Raw genomic sequence first — 19,925 nt, 5'->3', positions numbered from 1 at the left:
CACAAATGAATCATCACTTACCGACAAAAGAGATTGCATCCCTATCTTGACTATGGTCATGCTTACATTAAAAAGTAATGATAGCACCTATGTCTTTTTAGAACAGTCAACTTTCAAGTTCCATCTTGGAATGAACTTATGAAACAAACAAAATCTCTTCGGTTTCGTATGATCCATCTCAGTGCGGATAAAAGTTGATTGTTCGAGAAGTGTAGCAAATCCAGTTGAATAACCCTGCTTCATCCGCAGCTGTGGTTATATGCTCTTATTCGTTGTGTGCGTAGTCATGGTAGGGATAATAAAATCGATGCCAGCGCTTTAAGTGAAAAATTTTGGAGATAAAGTGGGCTGTTATGACTAATTTGCAATTATTTACATGTTAATGATATAGAAACTGTCAAATTAAAATGATTGAAAAACACTAATTAATTAAACTTAATGCATTAAAAATTGTGAAAATAAGAAATCAAATTGTACAAATATTATTTTTCAAATGTTAATTATCGTAATTATTTATTTAAATTTGTGAAACAAGAATATTAAATTTTAAATGTAAGTTTTCAATGCAATCCACACAATTATATATGCATCCATTAATTCTATAATTAAAGTAGTGTATCGTTGTCATGGAAACGAAATTCACGCTCGGAGCGAATAGAAGGAAACCTTGTCAGCCAAGGGTCGGGCATACACGTTACGGCATACCGGGCAGGTTTACTTAAACAGGTAGCTGTATAGGTAAACAGGTTTACTGTATAGGTAAACCGGAGCGTGTGTGTCAGCCACTGCAGACATACCTGTGCAGGCGACCGAAGAAGAATCGAAATTCGATTTTTATTACCGGCACAGGCGAAGATACCTGACCTTGTGTGTGAGCGGCCCGGGCATAGATAAGGCATAGATAAGGATAGCTGTGGCTAGTTTCCAAACAACTAGCCACAAGAAGAGAGCACGTCGTTTTTGTATTTAGTTTTGTATTTAGTACCTGTAGATTAACGGCTTTTGTAATCATTATTACAAACCGAAAAAAAACCAAGTCATAGAAGAATTTATAGACATTATATAGATCGGAACCTTGTCTGTGGCTCATAAAAAGTGGCTCATTTTATTAAAATGTTTAAACACTTTAATAAAAACTTATCGTTTTCTTTACGAGAATGTGTAAAAGCGCATTATTTTATAGGGAAATGAAACTTTGGAATTCAATAAGTTTTTATTAAAATATTTAAAGAAGTTTAAATATTTTAATAAAAACTACTAAAACTTAAATATTTTCGAATTTGCTTTGACATACGTCAACAAATATTGAGCCATATTCCGTACAAGCGTATTTTAAACTATGTAAGCTGTAAATAATTTAAAAAAAAAGTTTAATTCCTGTTATTAAAATATTTTAAGATAAAAAAGATCGAACTATCCAATTTGTTTTGACATTGCATATCCGGATCAAAAAAGCTCGAAAGGGAATTCATTAAAACAATTTCACAAAGAAAAACTTCAGCCCTCGACACAAAGTATTGGAGGAAGAGTTGATAAAAATTTTCACCTTTGTATTAAAAAACTTCACAGTTTCAACTTAGCTACAAATGGTCCCGATTGAACCATTTTACTAGGAAATAGAGCTGCTTTTGAAAATATTACTTAAAAGAGGCGATTTTTTTAATGGCGTAAATGTATTAAAAAGCAAGTCGTATTTAAAAAAAAAAAAAAAAACTAAAATAACAAAAATCTGAAAGAAAAATCAATTTCGAACAACTTCCTTACTAATAAAAATTGAACATTTTGGCAACATAATACAAGTTTTAAATTTTCCAAAGTTTGGACCTTATCGCCCCATCTCTAAATTGGATGCGTGCTATTACCAGTTCTCATGGCACGATGCCGAATCATCTCATTAGATACTGTTTTCAAATCATATGCCCAGCCAATTTTTGCAAATAAATCAATTAACGTAGTAGTTAAGTTAATACGGCAACCTCTCAATTCAGCATTCTTATAATCCCAGAGGAAGTGTGATGATAATTATGCAACCCTTCTCCAATCGCAAAAATTGATACGAATAAATTATTGGTTGGCTGTTTCTCCCTATATAACATTAAATTTTTTCAATCAAGTTAAATATTTTCATCTTGGGCTGAGACGTCGAGCATATTCGTCTGAAGCGATTGTATCATAGATGATAGCTGTTTTAAAACTATGACACAGAAATGTCTATGAACTGCATGAAATTATGATTTTTTATTGAAATTATGATTGTTAAAGGTAGTGTCTATTATAGAATGCTGAACTATTTTATCCCGAAATACTGTACTGTTTTACTGAAGGTTGAATGATGCTGGTAACAAATAATTTTGTAATTTAATTTGTTTGCACTGCGGTAATACACTTTTAAACTCTAGTATTCCTGTACCTAAACGAGGAGAAAAAAAACGAAATCTCTAAACTTTGGCCTATAACATCGATTTCAATGAAAATTTAGGTTTAAGCTTTGTTCACCCTATAGAATAAAAGCATATATCCGAAGCTGCTAGAACTTTTTGAACATATTGTCAGTACCTAAATCAAGTAAATGGAAAGCGGCCGGCATTATTTTTGGTTCTCGTGGTAAATTCATCAGTTTTTGTGCTGTTTAAACATTAAAAAAAAAAAACAAGTAACTTTCTTTTCATTATAACTCGTTAATTTTCGTGGAAATGGCTCCGGGCTTTTTTTATTTTCAAGGTTTAGTACTTTCAATCGCCAATATACTTCAATCGCACTTTTTAGTTAGGATTTATTACTCTATCAATTCCCGTTGACATTTTCAATATATACCCCTCCCCTACCTACAAGGGGTGATTACCAACCCCTGGACAAATGCCACACGCAGCACTATAACTTTTGTTTCTTGGAATCTTATCTACTTATTACCGTCAAATTTTCAGGCTAATCTGAGCTATACTTTATACTTATATATAATAATTTAAAGGTTAAAAATTGGTTTACTAGAGTATAGAGGTCTTTTACACGTCCGGTTACACTGTGCAACACAAATTTTTAACAGAAGCATGCATTTACTTTTTGAAAGGTTTTGACGTGTTTGATACGAATCTGAGTGGAAAATTGCTTCAGCGCTTCACGTTTTCGAGCAAATTGGCTTCTTAATATGCAAAAAACTTGTTTTTACCCTAAATTGGAAGCCATGTTTCGCCGGTGAACAATTTTTTCTCGCAAAAACACTTACGCCATCAGTAAATACAATTTTTCCCCTTCAAAAACATATCACCGAGTATTTTGACTATTTTCACCGAGTTCCATGTTAAAGACGTATGCTCCGAAATGTAAACGTGCATCGTGATGTCACAGCAACATGGCGGCACATTCTCGGCTTTTCAAACGGTGTTAAACTTTAAATGCTTAAATTAATAACTAAAAAATTTTTTTAAATCAAAATAAATATGCGAATAATTTTTTTGGTACTTAAAGAACCAAAAAATGAATTTAAAAACATTTTTCAAAAAATCTGGAAGACCCTATTACATAGTGATATTTAGTTAAAATATTTCGAAAATCTTATGTATTAGAGAAATTCTGAAGCCTTATTCGAATTCAGCACCTTAAAAATTATAAGAAATTTTTTATCGCATTAATGTAAAAAATTAAATTTTGTTGACCAGTGATTATTATTCGGAAGAATTTTGTTCGCATAACAAAACAAAAATAGAAATAAACACAACAATGTAACGCTTTAGATATTTTTATTACCTAGCCATTAAATAGCACATTACAAATTAAAATAATTGCAAATAAATAAACCATTAATATTAAATTTAACTATTTTTTTCTTTTGTGTCTGGATGTAAGGTTGCTGCATGTTTAACACTTTCCGTTGCCAATTTGCCATCTTCATCTCCCCATCCCCATGAATAATCTTCTTGTTTGTGTAAAATAGTCGCAGCGTTGGCATTTTCTTTTGTTTGTTCTGGATCACCCCATCCCCATACAGGATGTGTACCATCACCTGTTCGCATTACTCGTTTTTTGATACCTTCATCGGTTACTGTTTTTAAATCGTACGCCCAGCCAATTTTAGCGAAGAAATTCAATAAGACTGTGGTGGGATTGACACGACTTCCACCGAATTCGGCTGCCTTATAATCCCATGGGAACACATGGTGGTAATTATGCCAACCTTCGCCAAGTGTTACCCATGCTAATGAATAACTTTCTGTTGGCATTATTTCCCTAAAATAATAAAGATATATATTGTAAACTTGTTTTTTAATGTATGATTATAATACAATCTGACTAATCCGGCACTATTAAAAACCAGAGGGCACGAAAATAATATTTTTTGATAAAATTCGATTGTCTGAGGGTGCCAGAATTATTGAAGTGCCGGATTAGTTAGTTAGAACGGTATTAGGAAAACAATTTTCGAAAAATTGAAAAATGGAATCGGTCACATGTTTGACTATTTTAAGTAATTTGATAGAATAGTGAATATTTTAAATGCGTGCTGCAATGCTGTTGATCGATTCTTAATTTTATTGAGCTCGATAGCTTTACCTATTTTGCTTTTTACGACGTTATTACTACACTAATTGTTAGTAAATGTTTCAAAATTCGGACAATTAATTTCATATTTCGTAGACCGTTAACTTAAATTATCAGATATCTGAATTAATTCTACATCGGTGCTTCAGTCAGAAATGTTTATTGACAATAACCTCAGTTTTTATATTGTTGAAAATATTCCATTTGATATGATTGTCTTTTCACGTGACTCAAAAGTATCACCCAAAACTACTAATATATTTATCTTAAAACGATAATGAAAAGACAAAATATTCCTTATTCGATAAAATAATGGCTGATAAAACTGTCTATAATAACACTTGATACAGGTCAATTTTGATTAAGAGGTTATCCTTGCAACGCATTAAAAAAATAAATAAACAAAACTTTCTAAATAACATTTACAATTTTATCTTAAGTTGATATTTCCTTAAGAGGCTACATGTATAGATGTTAAAAATCAGCTATTTAAAAATACTGTTTTACGACGATACATAAAACCGAAATTTTCTATTAAAAATCATTAGAATTTACAAGGACTGTGTTTCATAGGTGACAAACATTTGATCAATAATCCGCACCAAAATTATCAAACACATTTTTCTTAAAACAATGTTATCTGAAGGTGTTCATTCGTTTCAATACTTTTTATGATTAATAGTTTTCAATGGATTAACAGTGTTCTATTTAAATCGTTTTCGTTTGTTCCGAATCCACAGAAATTTCCCAATTTAATTGATAATACTAAATACAAAGGATATCGGACAAACATTTTAACATCTGAAAATAATTAATACTCACTTATCATATGGACGTGATCCATAAGTGTGAGCAAAGCTGTTAATACAAACAGTAACGTGGAAAGTAATTGCGTAACGCCAAATATTCACGAAAAATGAATTCCAGAGTGTTTCATCCCATAAAACCATTGGCAAAAGTGTTGGTAATATAAATGACAAAAATGGCATCACTTTTAGATAATGTCTGTAAAAAAAAAAAAAAAAAAGTAAAATTTAAAAATAATAAACAACAAAACCAAACACATAAACGCGACACTTGGTTTTCGTTAAAAGTACACAACATTATTTGCACAGTTGCAACTAACAGGATTCATTCTAAAGTTGTGAACTAGAAGATGCGCTGTGCCTATACACTCTTGCAGTGGAAGTGTTGGTAGGGTAATCTAAACTTCAGGATCATATGATAACACCCCTTAAATGAAAAATTATTTCCTATAACGTTTGGAAAGTTCTAATCTCCCTTTTTTTATTTGATGTGTGTTTCGTAACCGAATGATTTTTCGTGGACGAAATGCGACTTTCTTAAAATCAATGTTATTTTTCTTATTTTGCATGTTCTAGAAGATATTTTAATTTTAAATCAACTGCTTACAAAAACATATCTTGAGAACGACAAATTGCAAGAGGTTAAATTAGATACATAACAAATTGGAAGGAAAACAAAGTTTTCTAAAGAATATAACAGCTTTATTAAAAAAGCTTTACATGGCCGGTACGTAATTATAGCATTAGTATTTACACTTTTTTCCTTTTGGCAATGGTCCTGAACATCCGCATTCGTTCTTAACGATATTTCCAATCGACAAGGACATTGAAGTAGGACATCTTTAAGTTCACTATACCTTTAATATGAACTCTCTTAGAAAGTTTTCAAGAATCAAAAAGCATATAAATATTGTGTGTTCTTAGTGGAGAAAAAGTGCTGAGTTTTTTACATTACCTGTATTGGAACATAAGAATTTTATCTTGATGTAAATCAGTCAAATCTATTACTTTTTTTTTGGTTTCAAAATCGGGATGACCTTCGCAGAATAACCAACCCATATGGGAGAAAAAGAATCCGCGTTTTGCATTGTGTGGATCTGCGTCTGTGTCACTAAATTTATGATGAATTCGATGATGATATGCCCAAATATAAACGGCATCCTAAAACAAAATAACAAAAAATTACATTATCGGCTACATAAATAGTTAAATTAACCAATTAAATATGATTTTAATAAAATATCGATGAATTGATTGATTTTAATGTTACAAATTTTTGGGAGGTATCCCGTTTGGTCCGAAGAAATTTTTCGTATGTACTTTGCAAACAATTGAAAAAAGAGATTTTGAGCATTTGAGTATCACAAAGTTCAGCAACTGCTTAAATAAACTAAAACTAATAAAACCATATTTAAGATCGGCTATAGCTCAGGACAATATATCAAACTTAGCATTATTATCAAAAGAAAAGTAAGAAAAATAAATTTTGTATAAATTAAGTTCGATAGAACGAACGTGATATACTGTTTTTTTTAATGATACTATTACAATACATAAATAGAGAAGAGATTTTATTATTATTTAGTGACTGGCTGTAATTAACAACATATACTAATTTAATTGTACAGCAGTAAAGATTTTATTTATGAAAAAATTTAATTTAAATTCAATAAGTGTTGATTATTGAAGTAAAAGTTAATTTTCGAAAAAGTTGATAATTACTAGTATAATCGACTGAAGGTTTGGTTTCGATTTTGGAAACTTTTCGGTAGAAATTCCTATTTCGGTCGGACACTAGTAATTACTATTTATTTAACATGAACTGAACTATAATTTATGGTGTGAGAGCTTCGACCAAAGGGTGTCCAAAGACAATCTCGATGTATCTTGATTAAGAGCTAGGGCTGGCGCTGCTTCCGAAAAGTTCCGGAAAACAAAATCATCATAATTCCGAACCTATGAATTGTCTGAAGTTGTAATTACAGAAATTGCAACGAATGTTTAGTGGAAAATTACTGAAAAATTAATTAAAAAATTATTTTATGATTTTAAAAAAACCCAAGCATTCAATGAATATTTGATGGAAAATGACTTTAAAAACCCAAGTGGATTAAGTTTGTTTTTCTAATTTTTTTGGTATTGTAGATTTAACTACTTGAATGTTTGCAAAATTTGAAAAACTCTCGACGTAAGTTTTTCTATGCCAGATATCAAAAGTTATTATATTGTTATTATGGAATAGGACGTTAGAAATACTTTTCGCAAATCCTTCATATTTTTTCATTCCTCAGATTTCTAATTCTAGAATATTTGTAAAAACTAAGAACTGTTACCATTAGCAAATAAAAAAAGAAATCACAGCATGTAAGCTCTTTTTGGGCGAAGGTCATCTTTACTATTTCATATTTTCCTCAATATTAAACAATTTATTTTAGCCTTTATAAAACTAGCCAGTATTTTTACTACTTTGTAACTAGTAAAAGAGATTATAAATATTGACATTTATTATTCCGACACATGGAGTTGAAAAGGTATTCATATTTCATTCCCCTGTTTTAAAAAACCAAATGTGATGTTCTTGAAGTTTTCCAGATAAAAAGTAATTTTTTACTCAATGTTTAAATATAATTTTAAATACAAAGAAATGTGTAGTTAACAAATTTTAATCATGTATAACGATGTCTATATTCGCATGACGTACAAATATTGACCCTTATATTAATTTTTTTTTTCTAAATATGCTGACAGAGAAAATAAATTCTTGAAACAATTGCATTCAATGAGTTTATTTATTCTATTAAATTACGATCAAATTAATTAAAATTTCCACCAATGAAAAAATATATGAGAATATTAAGAATTAATTTTTTAATTACAACTCCCACCTAAATTATATATAAAATGTAAGTGAGAAAAATAATTGCTGTCAAAATACATCTAATAATAAAATAAATGTTTTTACAGTTCATACTTTAATGGTTCGAAAAGTTACTGCCTCTTTGACAATGAATAAGGAACAGCAATGTGGTTAGTATTCTTGTGGTACATAAACATGTGCCTTTGAATAGTGTACTTTAAAACTTTGTATGTATACTTATACGTCCTGTTAAGCAATTTCTTGAATAAGAAAATTATCGGTTGTCTTTGTGGGCGTTCTATTCATTGTGAACTAAAAATTATTTTTTACGCAAGGGAGATCATCGACTAACAAATAGAACAATTACTTGTCAACACAAACAACGGGCTTCGTAAAAGAAAGGGCCTCGCTACCGAGAATTTTTGTATGTTTGAAGTTGCCCAACAGTACATAAAGAACCTATTAGGCAAAAACGGACTGAAAAGTTTTACGCAAAATTGTTCGAAACAAATTTTCCAATAAGTCCAATAAAAATGGTTTGTTTTTCTATAAAGACCATTTTCGTTCAAATGGAATGAACAAACGCGCAAAAAAGTAGATTTTTGCTATCAATTACTTTCTAAACTATTCGCTTTACAAAAAAATGTTTGCGTATTTATAAAGATCAAATTTAAAACGTTCAAATAATGTTAGTTAATTATGAATCTGAGTTAGATTTTAATTGAACTTGAAAGCTTAGATCGAATTCGACGCCGGTATAAGATGTATGCCGTTGAAACTAATATTTTTCTTTGCGCATGCCAACTTAGAAAGTCACCCTGTATACAAAGTCTCAAACATGAGGTAATCATAATGTTTTCTAAGCTTGACCCTATGGCCTAAGAATATGATAGGTTAACACCAAAATATTTCTTAACAAATTCATGACTTGTGAATAGAAATTTCCTTACTAGGCACCACCGTTGGATTTACAGTTAGGTCGAGTAGACAATGCTTATAGCGGCAGATTTTAGATGAAACAAAATTGTAGTTTTAGGAGAGGTTAAAGTTTGAAGAAGAGGCCAATAATTAACACAAAGTATACCCCGTTGAATTAAGAAGACTTAAATTTTTTCGTGTCTACTCCCAGCAAATAGCTAAATCCGATGCTAAACAGCATTAATCGCAATTGGTGCGATTGTCAATACGTTGATGCTCAAATAGTTAAAAACAAAATATCTATCTAATATTATTTTATTAAAAAATTTGAACTTTTGATACTTAAATAAATTCACGTGTTTAGAAGTTCTTTATAGAAATGCTTCTAAAGCATTTATAATAATTTTGTACAAATGAAACAAGTGGTGTGATAAGTGATAACATCGTGTATGTTGGCCAAGTTGAAATTTGAGTGGTATAGTACACTAAATGTGATTTATAAATCTCGTGACGATTTTGAATACATGAATTATATCTCATAACAAAAATTATCAGATTAATTAAATAAATATTGTTATAATATAAAATAAATCATACATGATTTTTATTACTTATACGTATACTGTGGCAGTTACTGTACAAAGTTTAATAATAAATTTAATCGACTCACAAAAGACCTAAAAACTGTTTTATTATCTAATAATACCTAGTTAAAGATATTATCCATTGTATGTGATTATATTATCTAATGAAATTTTACTTAAGTCTATTCGCAGGCATATCCGTATTAGTGACGTGTCGTATTCACAGAGCCAGATTAACTTATGGAAAATTTGGGTAACTGTCCAGAGAGGCAAAAGTTAAAATTATTTTTATTATGGTTGTCAGTTAAAATAAAATTTTTTTGCCCATTTCAACATATATCGATTTCAAAACAAACGTACCATCAAAAATACTAAATTCCGGCCATGTGCACAAGAATTTGTATGTAGTTTTAGTACACACATTTTGAAACAGATTAATTTATTATTTAAGACAGTTGAAAACATTTTTTGAGCTTATTGTGTAAAAGTCAGAGGAAGCAATTTTATTTTTTTGTTGTTACGAGGGGGTTAGTGTAAAGTTAAATCCATCTTGTAAAAAGGGGTGTGAATGGTTTATACGCTATAACGGACCAAAAATCTTCTCTACAACCTTAGTTCTGTAACTTATAGTCGTAAAATCAAGAACAACAAATTTATTGAACAAGATAGATAAAAGTTTGGAAAAAAATTTTCTGTTGGTCGTTATTACTTTTTCTAGTCATTTTACAAAAAAGGACATCACAGCATTTTGATAAAGGGATTTTCAAAGAATAATTTTCATTCCAAACTTTTATTTATATTTTAAGATTTTTTTTTTTTTTTAATATATATATACAGTTTATATATATATATACATATACAGCAACCATCTCGTTAGCCATTTAAAATGTATGAAATAAGAAGTTTTTATGGACATTATTATGTATAAGACAAAGAAAGAGTTTTCTGGCATGTATTGTGTGTGCGTAATCATAGCATTTGATCTGTAGTTGTGTATGTGTATACATGAACACAGCCGTTTAGTCTCATCATTTGTACAAGTTGTACACATACGATACAGCGCGCATCACACACAGTACATTCCCTCTTTGTTATAAACATAGGAACGTCCATAAAAATTCTTCTTACTTCAAATATTTTAAATGACTAACGAGATGGTTGCCAAACTGTATATATGAAATATATATCAAGGTATACGAATTTTATTCCCAGGTTTGTAACGCTAAAAAATATTGATAATACGATCAAAATTTTGGTATGGGTGTTCATAAATCACTTAATAAGTCCATTCCGTCCGTCCGTCGGTCCATTCGTTTGTCAACACGACAACTCAAAGAAAAGAGATGCAAAATATTTATTGGGCAGTTCTGCTCTGGTTTCTTCCATGACACACATGTGAATTTTAAGATAGAACTACGTAAGTACGTTCTTTAAATATCAATTGATGATATACAATCAATAAAATTTGATTATTTTAATTAATTACGCTGATATCATTAATTGAAATGCAATGAGTACATAATAGTAGAAAAAAATTGTATCTCTTCCGCGATGAAAAAAATACAATTTTAAGAACAAGACCGGCGAGTTTAATTTTATCATTTTAATTTCCAATTTTTACAATGAAAAAATATAGTTTTTCGCAATATCAAGTTCCATCATGAGAAAATTGATACACAATTTTCAGAGATGCGCGTTTTTTATTAAAGGGTAGCTACAGCAAGCATCCGGCATAAATTGAAATTGCTAAATGCATATTTTTATTATGATCATGTTTGGTGAATATGATTTACCCGCCACGTACATTTGCCAGACATTATTCATATAAACACATAAAAAGCTTTATGTATTTTTATCATGATTTATTTTAAAATAGTTTAGACAAAATTTTACGTTACGAGTTAACATTCAATGTTGAGCATCATAATTTTGAATGAATAAGATGATTTTTAATACGTCTCATTATTAAAAATGTATAACGACATTGAAATATTTAAATTCTTAGTCGAATCAAAATAACAAATTAGCGTTAAATAATTTACATTTTTTCAGTAAAAATTCATTTTTCGATTAAAAAAAAAAAAAAAAAAATCGAAAACAAATCGGACAAGAAACCAATCGTTCTCAACGCTTTTTGAAAGAATAATTTTACGTTATTTGGCCAGTTAAAGTAAGGTTATATTATTATTTCTTTGGTTTCTTTTATCAAAAAAGGATCAAAAAAGCAATCATTTTCGGTTTCTTACAATCTTCAAGGTGAAAAACACCTTTCTTGATTTCGGAATGTATTTTGTATAAAACTGAAATACCTACTTATTACAAAATATTGAGAGAAAATGAACCTTTAACGGATCAATATCAAGCCCTTATTGAGCCAAAAATCGAAAAACTCATTCTTTAACTCTTGAAAGAAGGCTGGTCGATGGATTTTCTTTTAGTTTCACTTTTTGTAATACCTTAAAATATGTTTATTTTAATTCTCTATACAAATTAAAAGTCATGTTCACAAAAGCATAATTCCCCGAAAAATACCAAATAATATTTACTGCTAATGGATTTCATATGTCTTTATTCAACTAAAGAGACGAATCTTTTAACATGAACACTTAATACTACCTATCTGTTAAGCGAAATATTCAAAGACAAAGACTATATCACTTTATTTATAAAATTTTAATTAAATTAAACTTTTCCTTGGTATTTCCTATCAGGTTTGAAAATAATGTGTTATTTGAATACATAACTTTACAATGACGTATGATGATATGTAAAATAATAAATTGGAACAATTAATATTACTTAAAATTATGTTTAAAAATCAGTAAAATCCGATAACGATTTGTTATTAACAGGATCGGCTCAAATTAAATAAAATTTGATCGTTCTTCATGCAATTATTTTATTTATCAGTAAGTGGGAATTGCAACATTCATTCATTTATATAATATTTCTATTTTTTTTTTTAAATTCATGAAAATGAAAATTAATATTTTAATTTTATCTGAATTTTTATATCAAGTTGTTCAAGAACTAATTTTAATCATTACTGAGTCATACAAATAATTAGTTCAATAGTAAGGCTCAAGTTTTCGAAATGTAAAACAACCAACTTCGACTACAAAATTTTTTGAACATTGACCCTTTTCTACTTATCACAAATTTACATTATTGGGTACCTCCAAAAAGAATGGCCTATTTTGAATTTTGGAGGTAGTAAAATCAAAACGTCGAAAAACAAAAAAAGTTTTTATTTTTTAACTTGATCTATTGAAATAATAAGAAGGGCAAAAGAAGAAAATTTACACTAAATCGAGTTATTGAAGTTCGTAACATTTTTTTTATCATACCAAACAATATTTAATTTCTAAACAGTTTTCCAAGTACAAGAAACAAAGGAATGTTTAATATCAAAAAATTGTTTTCAATGGTTAAATATTGCTAATACGAGGGTTGAATAGCGCTCAGTTAATTATCGGCCAGAGCACATTCATTTTATTAACTTTGACAGCATTAAATCAAACCTTGGTCTCACCCAGCGCGTTATTATTTTGCTAATTTCATGTCATAAGCGCTTTCTTCGGACACTGAATTTTTGTTTATCAGCTCACGAGATGTAAAACTTAATTTAATTTGAAATTTCAGAATTATTCAAAATATATAACAAGAATTTGATATAATTATAAATCATTAAATTCCCACTCTTATAGAAATGACTCCATTCGTGGGTTCCACTTATTAAAGTAAACTTGTATAAAATTAATCATTCAAGAGCGAAGGGTGTCGTGGGTGAACCCGAGAGGAACTATCTTCCCTTCGTTATAAATATGTATTTTTAGACATCATTTCATGATAAACTTTAAAAAAGTGTTTATTGAAGTTGGGCACTTTTCTCATCTAGCCCCCATTCGCCAAACGCGCGATAAGGAACATAATTCAAAAAATAATCGTACATTTAGTATTGCTCACAAACACAAACTTTTTTACAGGCCCGTCACTAGCCCGTATGAGTGCCGTATGTTCAACTTTCAATCTAAATTAACCTGAAAATGATCACCGGTTAATTTAGATTGAAAGTTAGTTCAATGGCAGACCCGAAATCATTGCGGTTAGATATAATGACATGACATGTCGGTATGTTTTCTTCTGCTAAAAAAGTTCAAATGCGTATTAGGCTTACATTTGCATCGTTTTGTGAAATATTTAACATTAAATTTCGTCTTAATTTGTCTATTTGAAACTAATAAAAATATACTGAGATACTGCAAGTTGCTTAAATATCCTAAAAATCACTAAATTTTGACCTAAAGTATAAATTGTATATGCAAAGTTTGAGAAAGATCGAGGAATAATGTGGGCCGGTAGGATTAAGGGTCCGTTCGAAACTTATGTCTCACTTTCTTCAAATACAAAATAATATTCATAATGGTCTCAGCTCACATTCCTTGATTTAACAAAGATATTTTTGTTTTCACAAAAAGTGACTCTTATAACGCGACAAAGACCTTAAAACTCCAACATCGATGAATGACCAGAATGTTTTCATTTTGATCTAAGAATTAGCAAGAACTCGTTAAACTTATTCGACTTTAACTTACTTGGAAAGTGCACCAATGAATAAATATTAGCAAACATCTTAATGGCCATTTTGCTTTATAGGCTCGATGTGACCATAAACGATGGGCACCGGCTGTGACACTAAATATACCTAATTGATGTAGAACCAACGCTATAAAAAAAGACAATATAATAGATAATTAATTTCAATTAAAAATATAATTATCAATAAATAATTACCAAATATAGTTGTATAAATTCGTGCAGACGTGAATACTAAATATAGACCATAAAATGATAACACGTGTAATGGTCCAAATACAGCTATATTTCGCCATAAAAACCGTCGATTCCATGGTGTTGGGAAATCATCTTTAATTTTATCACTACTTTTGTCAACAACAATATCTTCACTGTTTAATACATTATCACTAGGTTTTGGAGTACATGTCTCTGTTGTTATATTTGGTGGCATTTTGTTAGAAATATTTTTTCCACGCTATGAAAAAATAAATTTTATAAATCAACAAAATTTATTCAATTTCTTAACAAAACTGTAATACACATTTTTTTAATTATTTGTGGTTTTTATTTTATCTTGTGGTGGAAAAAATTATTTTAGAATGGATGAACCATACACTAAGTTTAAAACTACTTTGAATTGCAAAGTAGTCAAGAATAACGGATCTTAGACTTGCACGTGAAGCAAGCATACCTGCTTGCTACAGACTAGACAGGTAATACATAAATTTATCGAAAAATAAATTAAAAAAAAAAAATTATTTCGTGCATTTTGTACTTTCAAACAAATAATAAATTTTCAAAATTTTATTGACCCTCTATTTGGAGATTATTTAAAACCCTCATAAATTTTTACAACACGCTAAAAGTTTTGAAAATAAGCCGAAGTTGACTATATTATTAAGTGGGATTATTTAAAATATAACTAATTAGAAAAATATTTATTAAAGTAATTCATTAGAATCATTTTTATTAGACATTTTTTAAACTGATAAAATACATCTAAAAATGTATCACACACGGACCTGTACATATATACTTGGAACAGAAATAAACCGGTTATCTAATAAAAAAATAAAATATTGTTATAATAAACTCTTTATCACAATTTATTAAATTTGGCGGAAAAACTTAACATAACCAAGTTTTATATAATTTTTGATATTTTTTAAAGAATTTTTAATAAAACAGCACACAAAAATTAATCAATATTTTATTTTATTACTGCACATGTAATACTAACAATTTATATAGGGAAAAAAGTACTCTGCAAATACAACAATCAATATTTTACTGTCTTGATTCGTACGTTTGAGGGTCAATTTTCAAATGCAATTTTCCTTAAGCTAAAGGTTTAACAGAAATTTGTATGCTTAAATACCACAATGCAATTAAAAAAATACATAAATTAAAAATACACACATTTTTTTTCTGGTCGCTAATTACGTTTTTGTATTATATAAATAAATAATAATTAAAACTAAAAAATTTTTTACACTATTATTAGAACACCATGCCCAACATTCTAACACTAACACAAATACTGAGTTACTAACATTCGTAGTGAAAAGTGAATAGTGATATACTTGATATATTTTTATTGTGCTGCAACTACTACACCAAAGACTTAAATACTAATTGTAAATCGTTCCAACTATACACCATCTCTAAAACTATATACACAACACTTTAATGTCTGCTGTATGACTACTGACTCGACTTCGACCCCTTGCGTGTCTTCTATAATTTATTTTTTATAACATGCTTTTTATGTATTAGATGAGATCCGTTCTTTTTGGTGATGGTGTCATAAATATTTGCAAAATGGTGGATTAAAATTATTTAATTTGTTAGTAATTTTTATGGATTCAAATTTTGTGTTATGTGCTTAGATAAAATATAGGTTATGTACTGCTAGGATCATTTATTCATTGTTGATAATACTTTGACATTCATTGATGCTTTATGATAAAGCCTTGTTTAATTCAAGCTCTACTTCCAATTGAATGTAAATCTTTTTCTAATGCGCATATTTTTTTTTCAAATTTAGAACTTTTAGTGGGATATTTTTTAAATCAAATAAATATTTATTTTGCTATAGGGATAAGTTTCTTTAGTGGAGGTTATTTGAATTTTCAAAAGTCATTTTGTAAATCAATTAGTGTACTTGGTGCTAGCTAAGCTTTTTCCCTTAGGCATGTGACGTACCTACTATCTACTTTAAAGCTTTGTTAAAGTCGCCCCTTCTATGATCGAAAGTCGCAAAATATTCTGAACAGTCGCTCAATAAAAGTTTGTAAATACCTAGTAGTGCTTACATAACAGACTCGAATTAACTGCGTAATTTGAAATTGATTTTTTTCTAAAATGCTGAAGAACTAAAATATTCATTAACTTACATGATGCCTTATATTAAGAAACTAGATAACATATATAGATGAAAGGAAATAAATAATAAAGGAATAATAAATAAGTTAATTTCGACATTAAAAAAAAGAATATTTTTTGTAACGGTTTTATACTTTTAAATCGTTGCCTGTACTGAGGAATGAAACTTAAAATAGGAGAGTAACAGCCCTATTTGTTCACCAATATTTCTCACATTATCTAAGAGGATTAGCTCGCATTGAAATAATTTGGAGGATACTAGCATGCTTTTTGATTATCAATATTGATGAAATCCTTTCCAAAAGATAAGATAAGGTGATACGATGCTACAGACAGGCAGACAGGCAGATACACATAGCGGTCAAACTTATAACACCTTGGGTTTTGTTTCGGGGGTTAAAAAATTGTCCAGCTGAAAACATCAAGTTCTAAAATTGACCAAAATGGCGCTTGTGTAGCTAAAGGGTGATTGCTGTAAACTTTTATATCTCTATTGCTCTAAACTTCTCTAATAACTTGTTTAGATCTTTATCCTACTCTTATTACTTTGAGCATTTCTTTTAAAACATACACTTTTGCTACAGCAGAGCCATCCTTATTTGCTGCTTTTCGACGGACACTTTTTGATACACTAAGATGGTCCTCCTCACCTTTAGTCTACATACTCATGATCTACGACCATATTTAGATTTTGACGCTATTATTAGTCGAAGGTATTACGCGATAAATCCGGTGTAGTGAATCCAGTGCTTAAGACGCCGTTTACACCGCAATAACATCAAATTTTAACACCCGTTGTAGTAGCTTTGATTTACGACACTGCATAATATTTTGCATTAGTAGTAACAACGCCGGTTAAGTAAAACCATTTTAACTCGGAAACTATCGATTGTAGCGACGAAAGTTGTTGACAAAACTTGTGCAACATCAAAATTTAGAAAACACTGCGTCTACTCATCCCAGTTGTACTTCCAACGAAACTCACAACATCTCACGCATATTATTTAGACTTGATGTTTTGACAAAAACGAGTTAATAAAAGGTTTAAAGTCAAAGATGTTTTGCACAACAATAGTTTTTTTTTTTTTTGCAAAATAAATTTTGTGATTATACGTATTTAAAAAAGGTATACCTAGTAATTTTTTCGTCTGATAGTTAGTTTTCGAGTTAATGTAGTTGAAAAAACTAGGCTTGTACTACTAATACAATATACTTTGTATTTCGGCTTGTAAAATTTGTTTTTACACCAATCGTCTAGGGGTTTCACCTCGGCATCTAACAGAATAAGCTGAATTTTTTTTAAAACATTTATTTTTACAGTAAAAATGTTGCCTCGAACGTCACATATGCTCACATGTGCGCATTCTTTGATATCCAAGGTCGCACAAATCAGTTTTTTGATAATATCTCATTTCCTTTGCCTTCAATCGTATTTACATTTATTATAAAAGTAGTAGGGGATAAAATTTTCTACAAATTTGGCTAAAACCTTTTTTTTTTCACGTTGAACCGTTTTTGAAATAAAGGGTACAGAAGAGCGCTCAACTTAACGTACTTCAGTACTGAGTCAATATTTATAAATCTAAGGTATTAAATAATTATTTATGCGGTTTTTTTTTATACGTGTAGCGGAGCTCTCCATCTTCTGCGCCCTCTATTTCAAAACTCTTCAATGTACAAAAAAAAATTGTAGAATATTTTGTTCTCTGCAATTTTTATAGTAAATGTAAGAACAATTTAAGGCGAAGGAAACGTGATATTCTCAAAAAACTGATTCAGCTTATTCCGTTAGATTCCGAGGTTGACGACTTTTTTTTTACTAAGATGATCGGGTTATTTATCCTGTAGAAAAAGTTTACTAACCCAATAGTTTTATTTATGAGTACACCATAATTATAGTAAGTACAGTTCCGAGAAAAAATGTGCAGATCTAGTAGATCTAATATGGACGTTATACATTGTATAGTACGAGATCCGGCTGCAGACTTAATAAATGAATATACCTATCTGAAACAATAAACGTAAAAATTTTGCTTTGGACTTAACGTGTAAAAAACGGAGAATAATTATAATAATAGCTGTTTCAAAAAAATATGTCCTTAAAAATTAATTTCATAATTATACCTGTTCTTGTATTATCAATTACTTAAATATTACTCAATATACAGTTACAAAGAATATAGAGATCCTTGGATTTGGAGCCCTTCAATTTCATGAAAGATGCTGCAAATAACCTTCGTGCTGCACTAATTGGGAAAATAAATTTTTTATGCGAGAACTGGTGGATTTTTACATAATTACAATAACAAGCTTAAACTCCGTTTCAGCAGGCGTTAAATAAATAGATTAAATGTATTAATGAACTTAGTTTTCCTTCATTTGCATTGTCTACTAATTTAATGGTCTGGTTTATCCATAAACCACTGCTGTTTTTTTTCAGATTTAAGCTTGGTTGACGTCATCAGTGATTCTCCCAACATGCAGACAAGGTTTACTTACCAGGATGCAAGCAACCGAAATGATATTTGACCATGTGATTTTATTTTCAAGTGAAATTGAAGTAAAATTTTGTATTGATTTTATTTGTTTATTTTATATTTTAAATCATATTATTAATAAGTCACTGTTTACTGGATTAGCCTATTTATTATCCCGATGTAGTTTAGGTATAATTAAGACCTCGTAGAATAATGTTGGTGGTTATTTAATAACCGGCTCGGTAGCCGTGCAAGTTAAAGCACAATCGATTTTACTCGTTTGACATCTGACTGGGAGGATACGGGTTCGAATCCAGGCAGTGCCGGTCTGACCAGTTATAATTAAAATTAAGAGGGTGTAAATTGATCACACTGTCGTCGTCTCTGTTATAGATGGATATCAAAACGGAGGTTAAATCTCATTATAATTATTAATAATTGACGTTTAATAATTATTAATTTGCGACAGAAGATTACAAACCAAAAAATTTTTCATCAATAATTTTAGCAACATTAAATTTTAAGGATTTTCATTCACACATTCTTAGATCATTAATATTTATTGATAAAGTGAGTACATTGTATATGTGATCGTTCTAATAAAAAAAGACGAAAAATACGAATCGTACGAAATGACTAAATAAATATGTATTTGGTTTTGTTTAAAAATGTTGTGTGTGTTGAACATGCTTTGGTTATAAATGGATACACAAATAATAACTGAATAAGTCTATGGTATACAATGAGGATAGTTAATGTTGTTCCAGAACCTCTATATGTATGT

At 29.5% G+C, this 19,925-nt stretch overlaps 1 protein-coding gene across 2 annotated transcripts; it reads right to left on the bottom strand.

Moving 5' to 3' along the window:
• Positions 1 to 3,774: 3,774 nt before the first annotated feature.
• On the bottom strand, positions 3,775 to 15,994 carry LOC123306088 (acyl-CoA Delta-9 desaturase-like). Of its 2 annotated transcripts, none has more exons than XM_044887962.1 (6): positions 15,833 to 15,994; positions 14,496 to 14,754; positions 14,297 to 14,427; positions 6,298 to 6,503; positions 5,359 to 5,541; positions 3,775 to 4,224 (listed from the first exon to the last, which is right to left on the bottom strand). In XM_044887962.1, exons 2-6 carry the CDS (start codon positions 14,728 to 14,730, stop codon positions 3,810 to 3,812), a joined length of 1,170 nt encoding a protein of 389 aa, XP_044743897.1. In that variant the 5' UTR covers positions 14,731 to 14,754; positions 15,833 to 15,994; the 3' UTR covers positions 3,775 to 3,809. The 2 variants fall into 2 exon arrangements, with proteins under 2 accessions (XP_044743897.1, XP_044743896.1); XM_044887961.1 differs by having other exon boundaries at positions 15,699 to 15,993.
• Positions 15,995 to 19,925: the final 3,931 nt, after the last annotated feature.

This window comes from Chrysoperla carnea, chromosome 1, assembly GCF_905475395.1.
Source record: "Chrysoperla carnea chromosome 1, inChrCarn1.1, whole genome shotgun sequence".
NCBI classification, from domain to species: domain Eukaryota; kingdom Metazoa; phylum Arthropoda; class Insecta; order Neuroptera; family Chrysopidae; genus Chrysoperla; species Chrysoperla carnea.
This window is presented reverse-complemented; position numbering and strand designations above follow the sequence as displayed.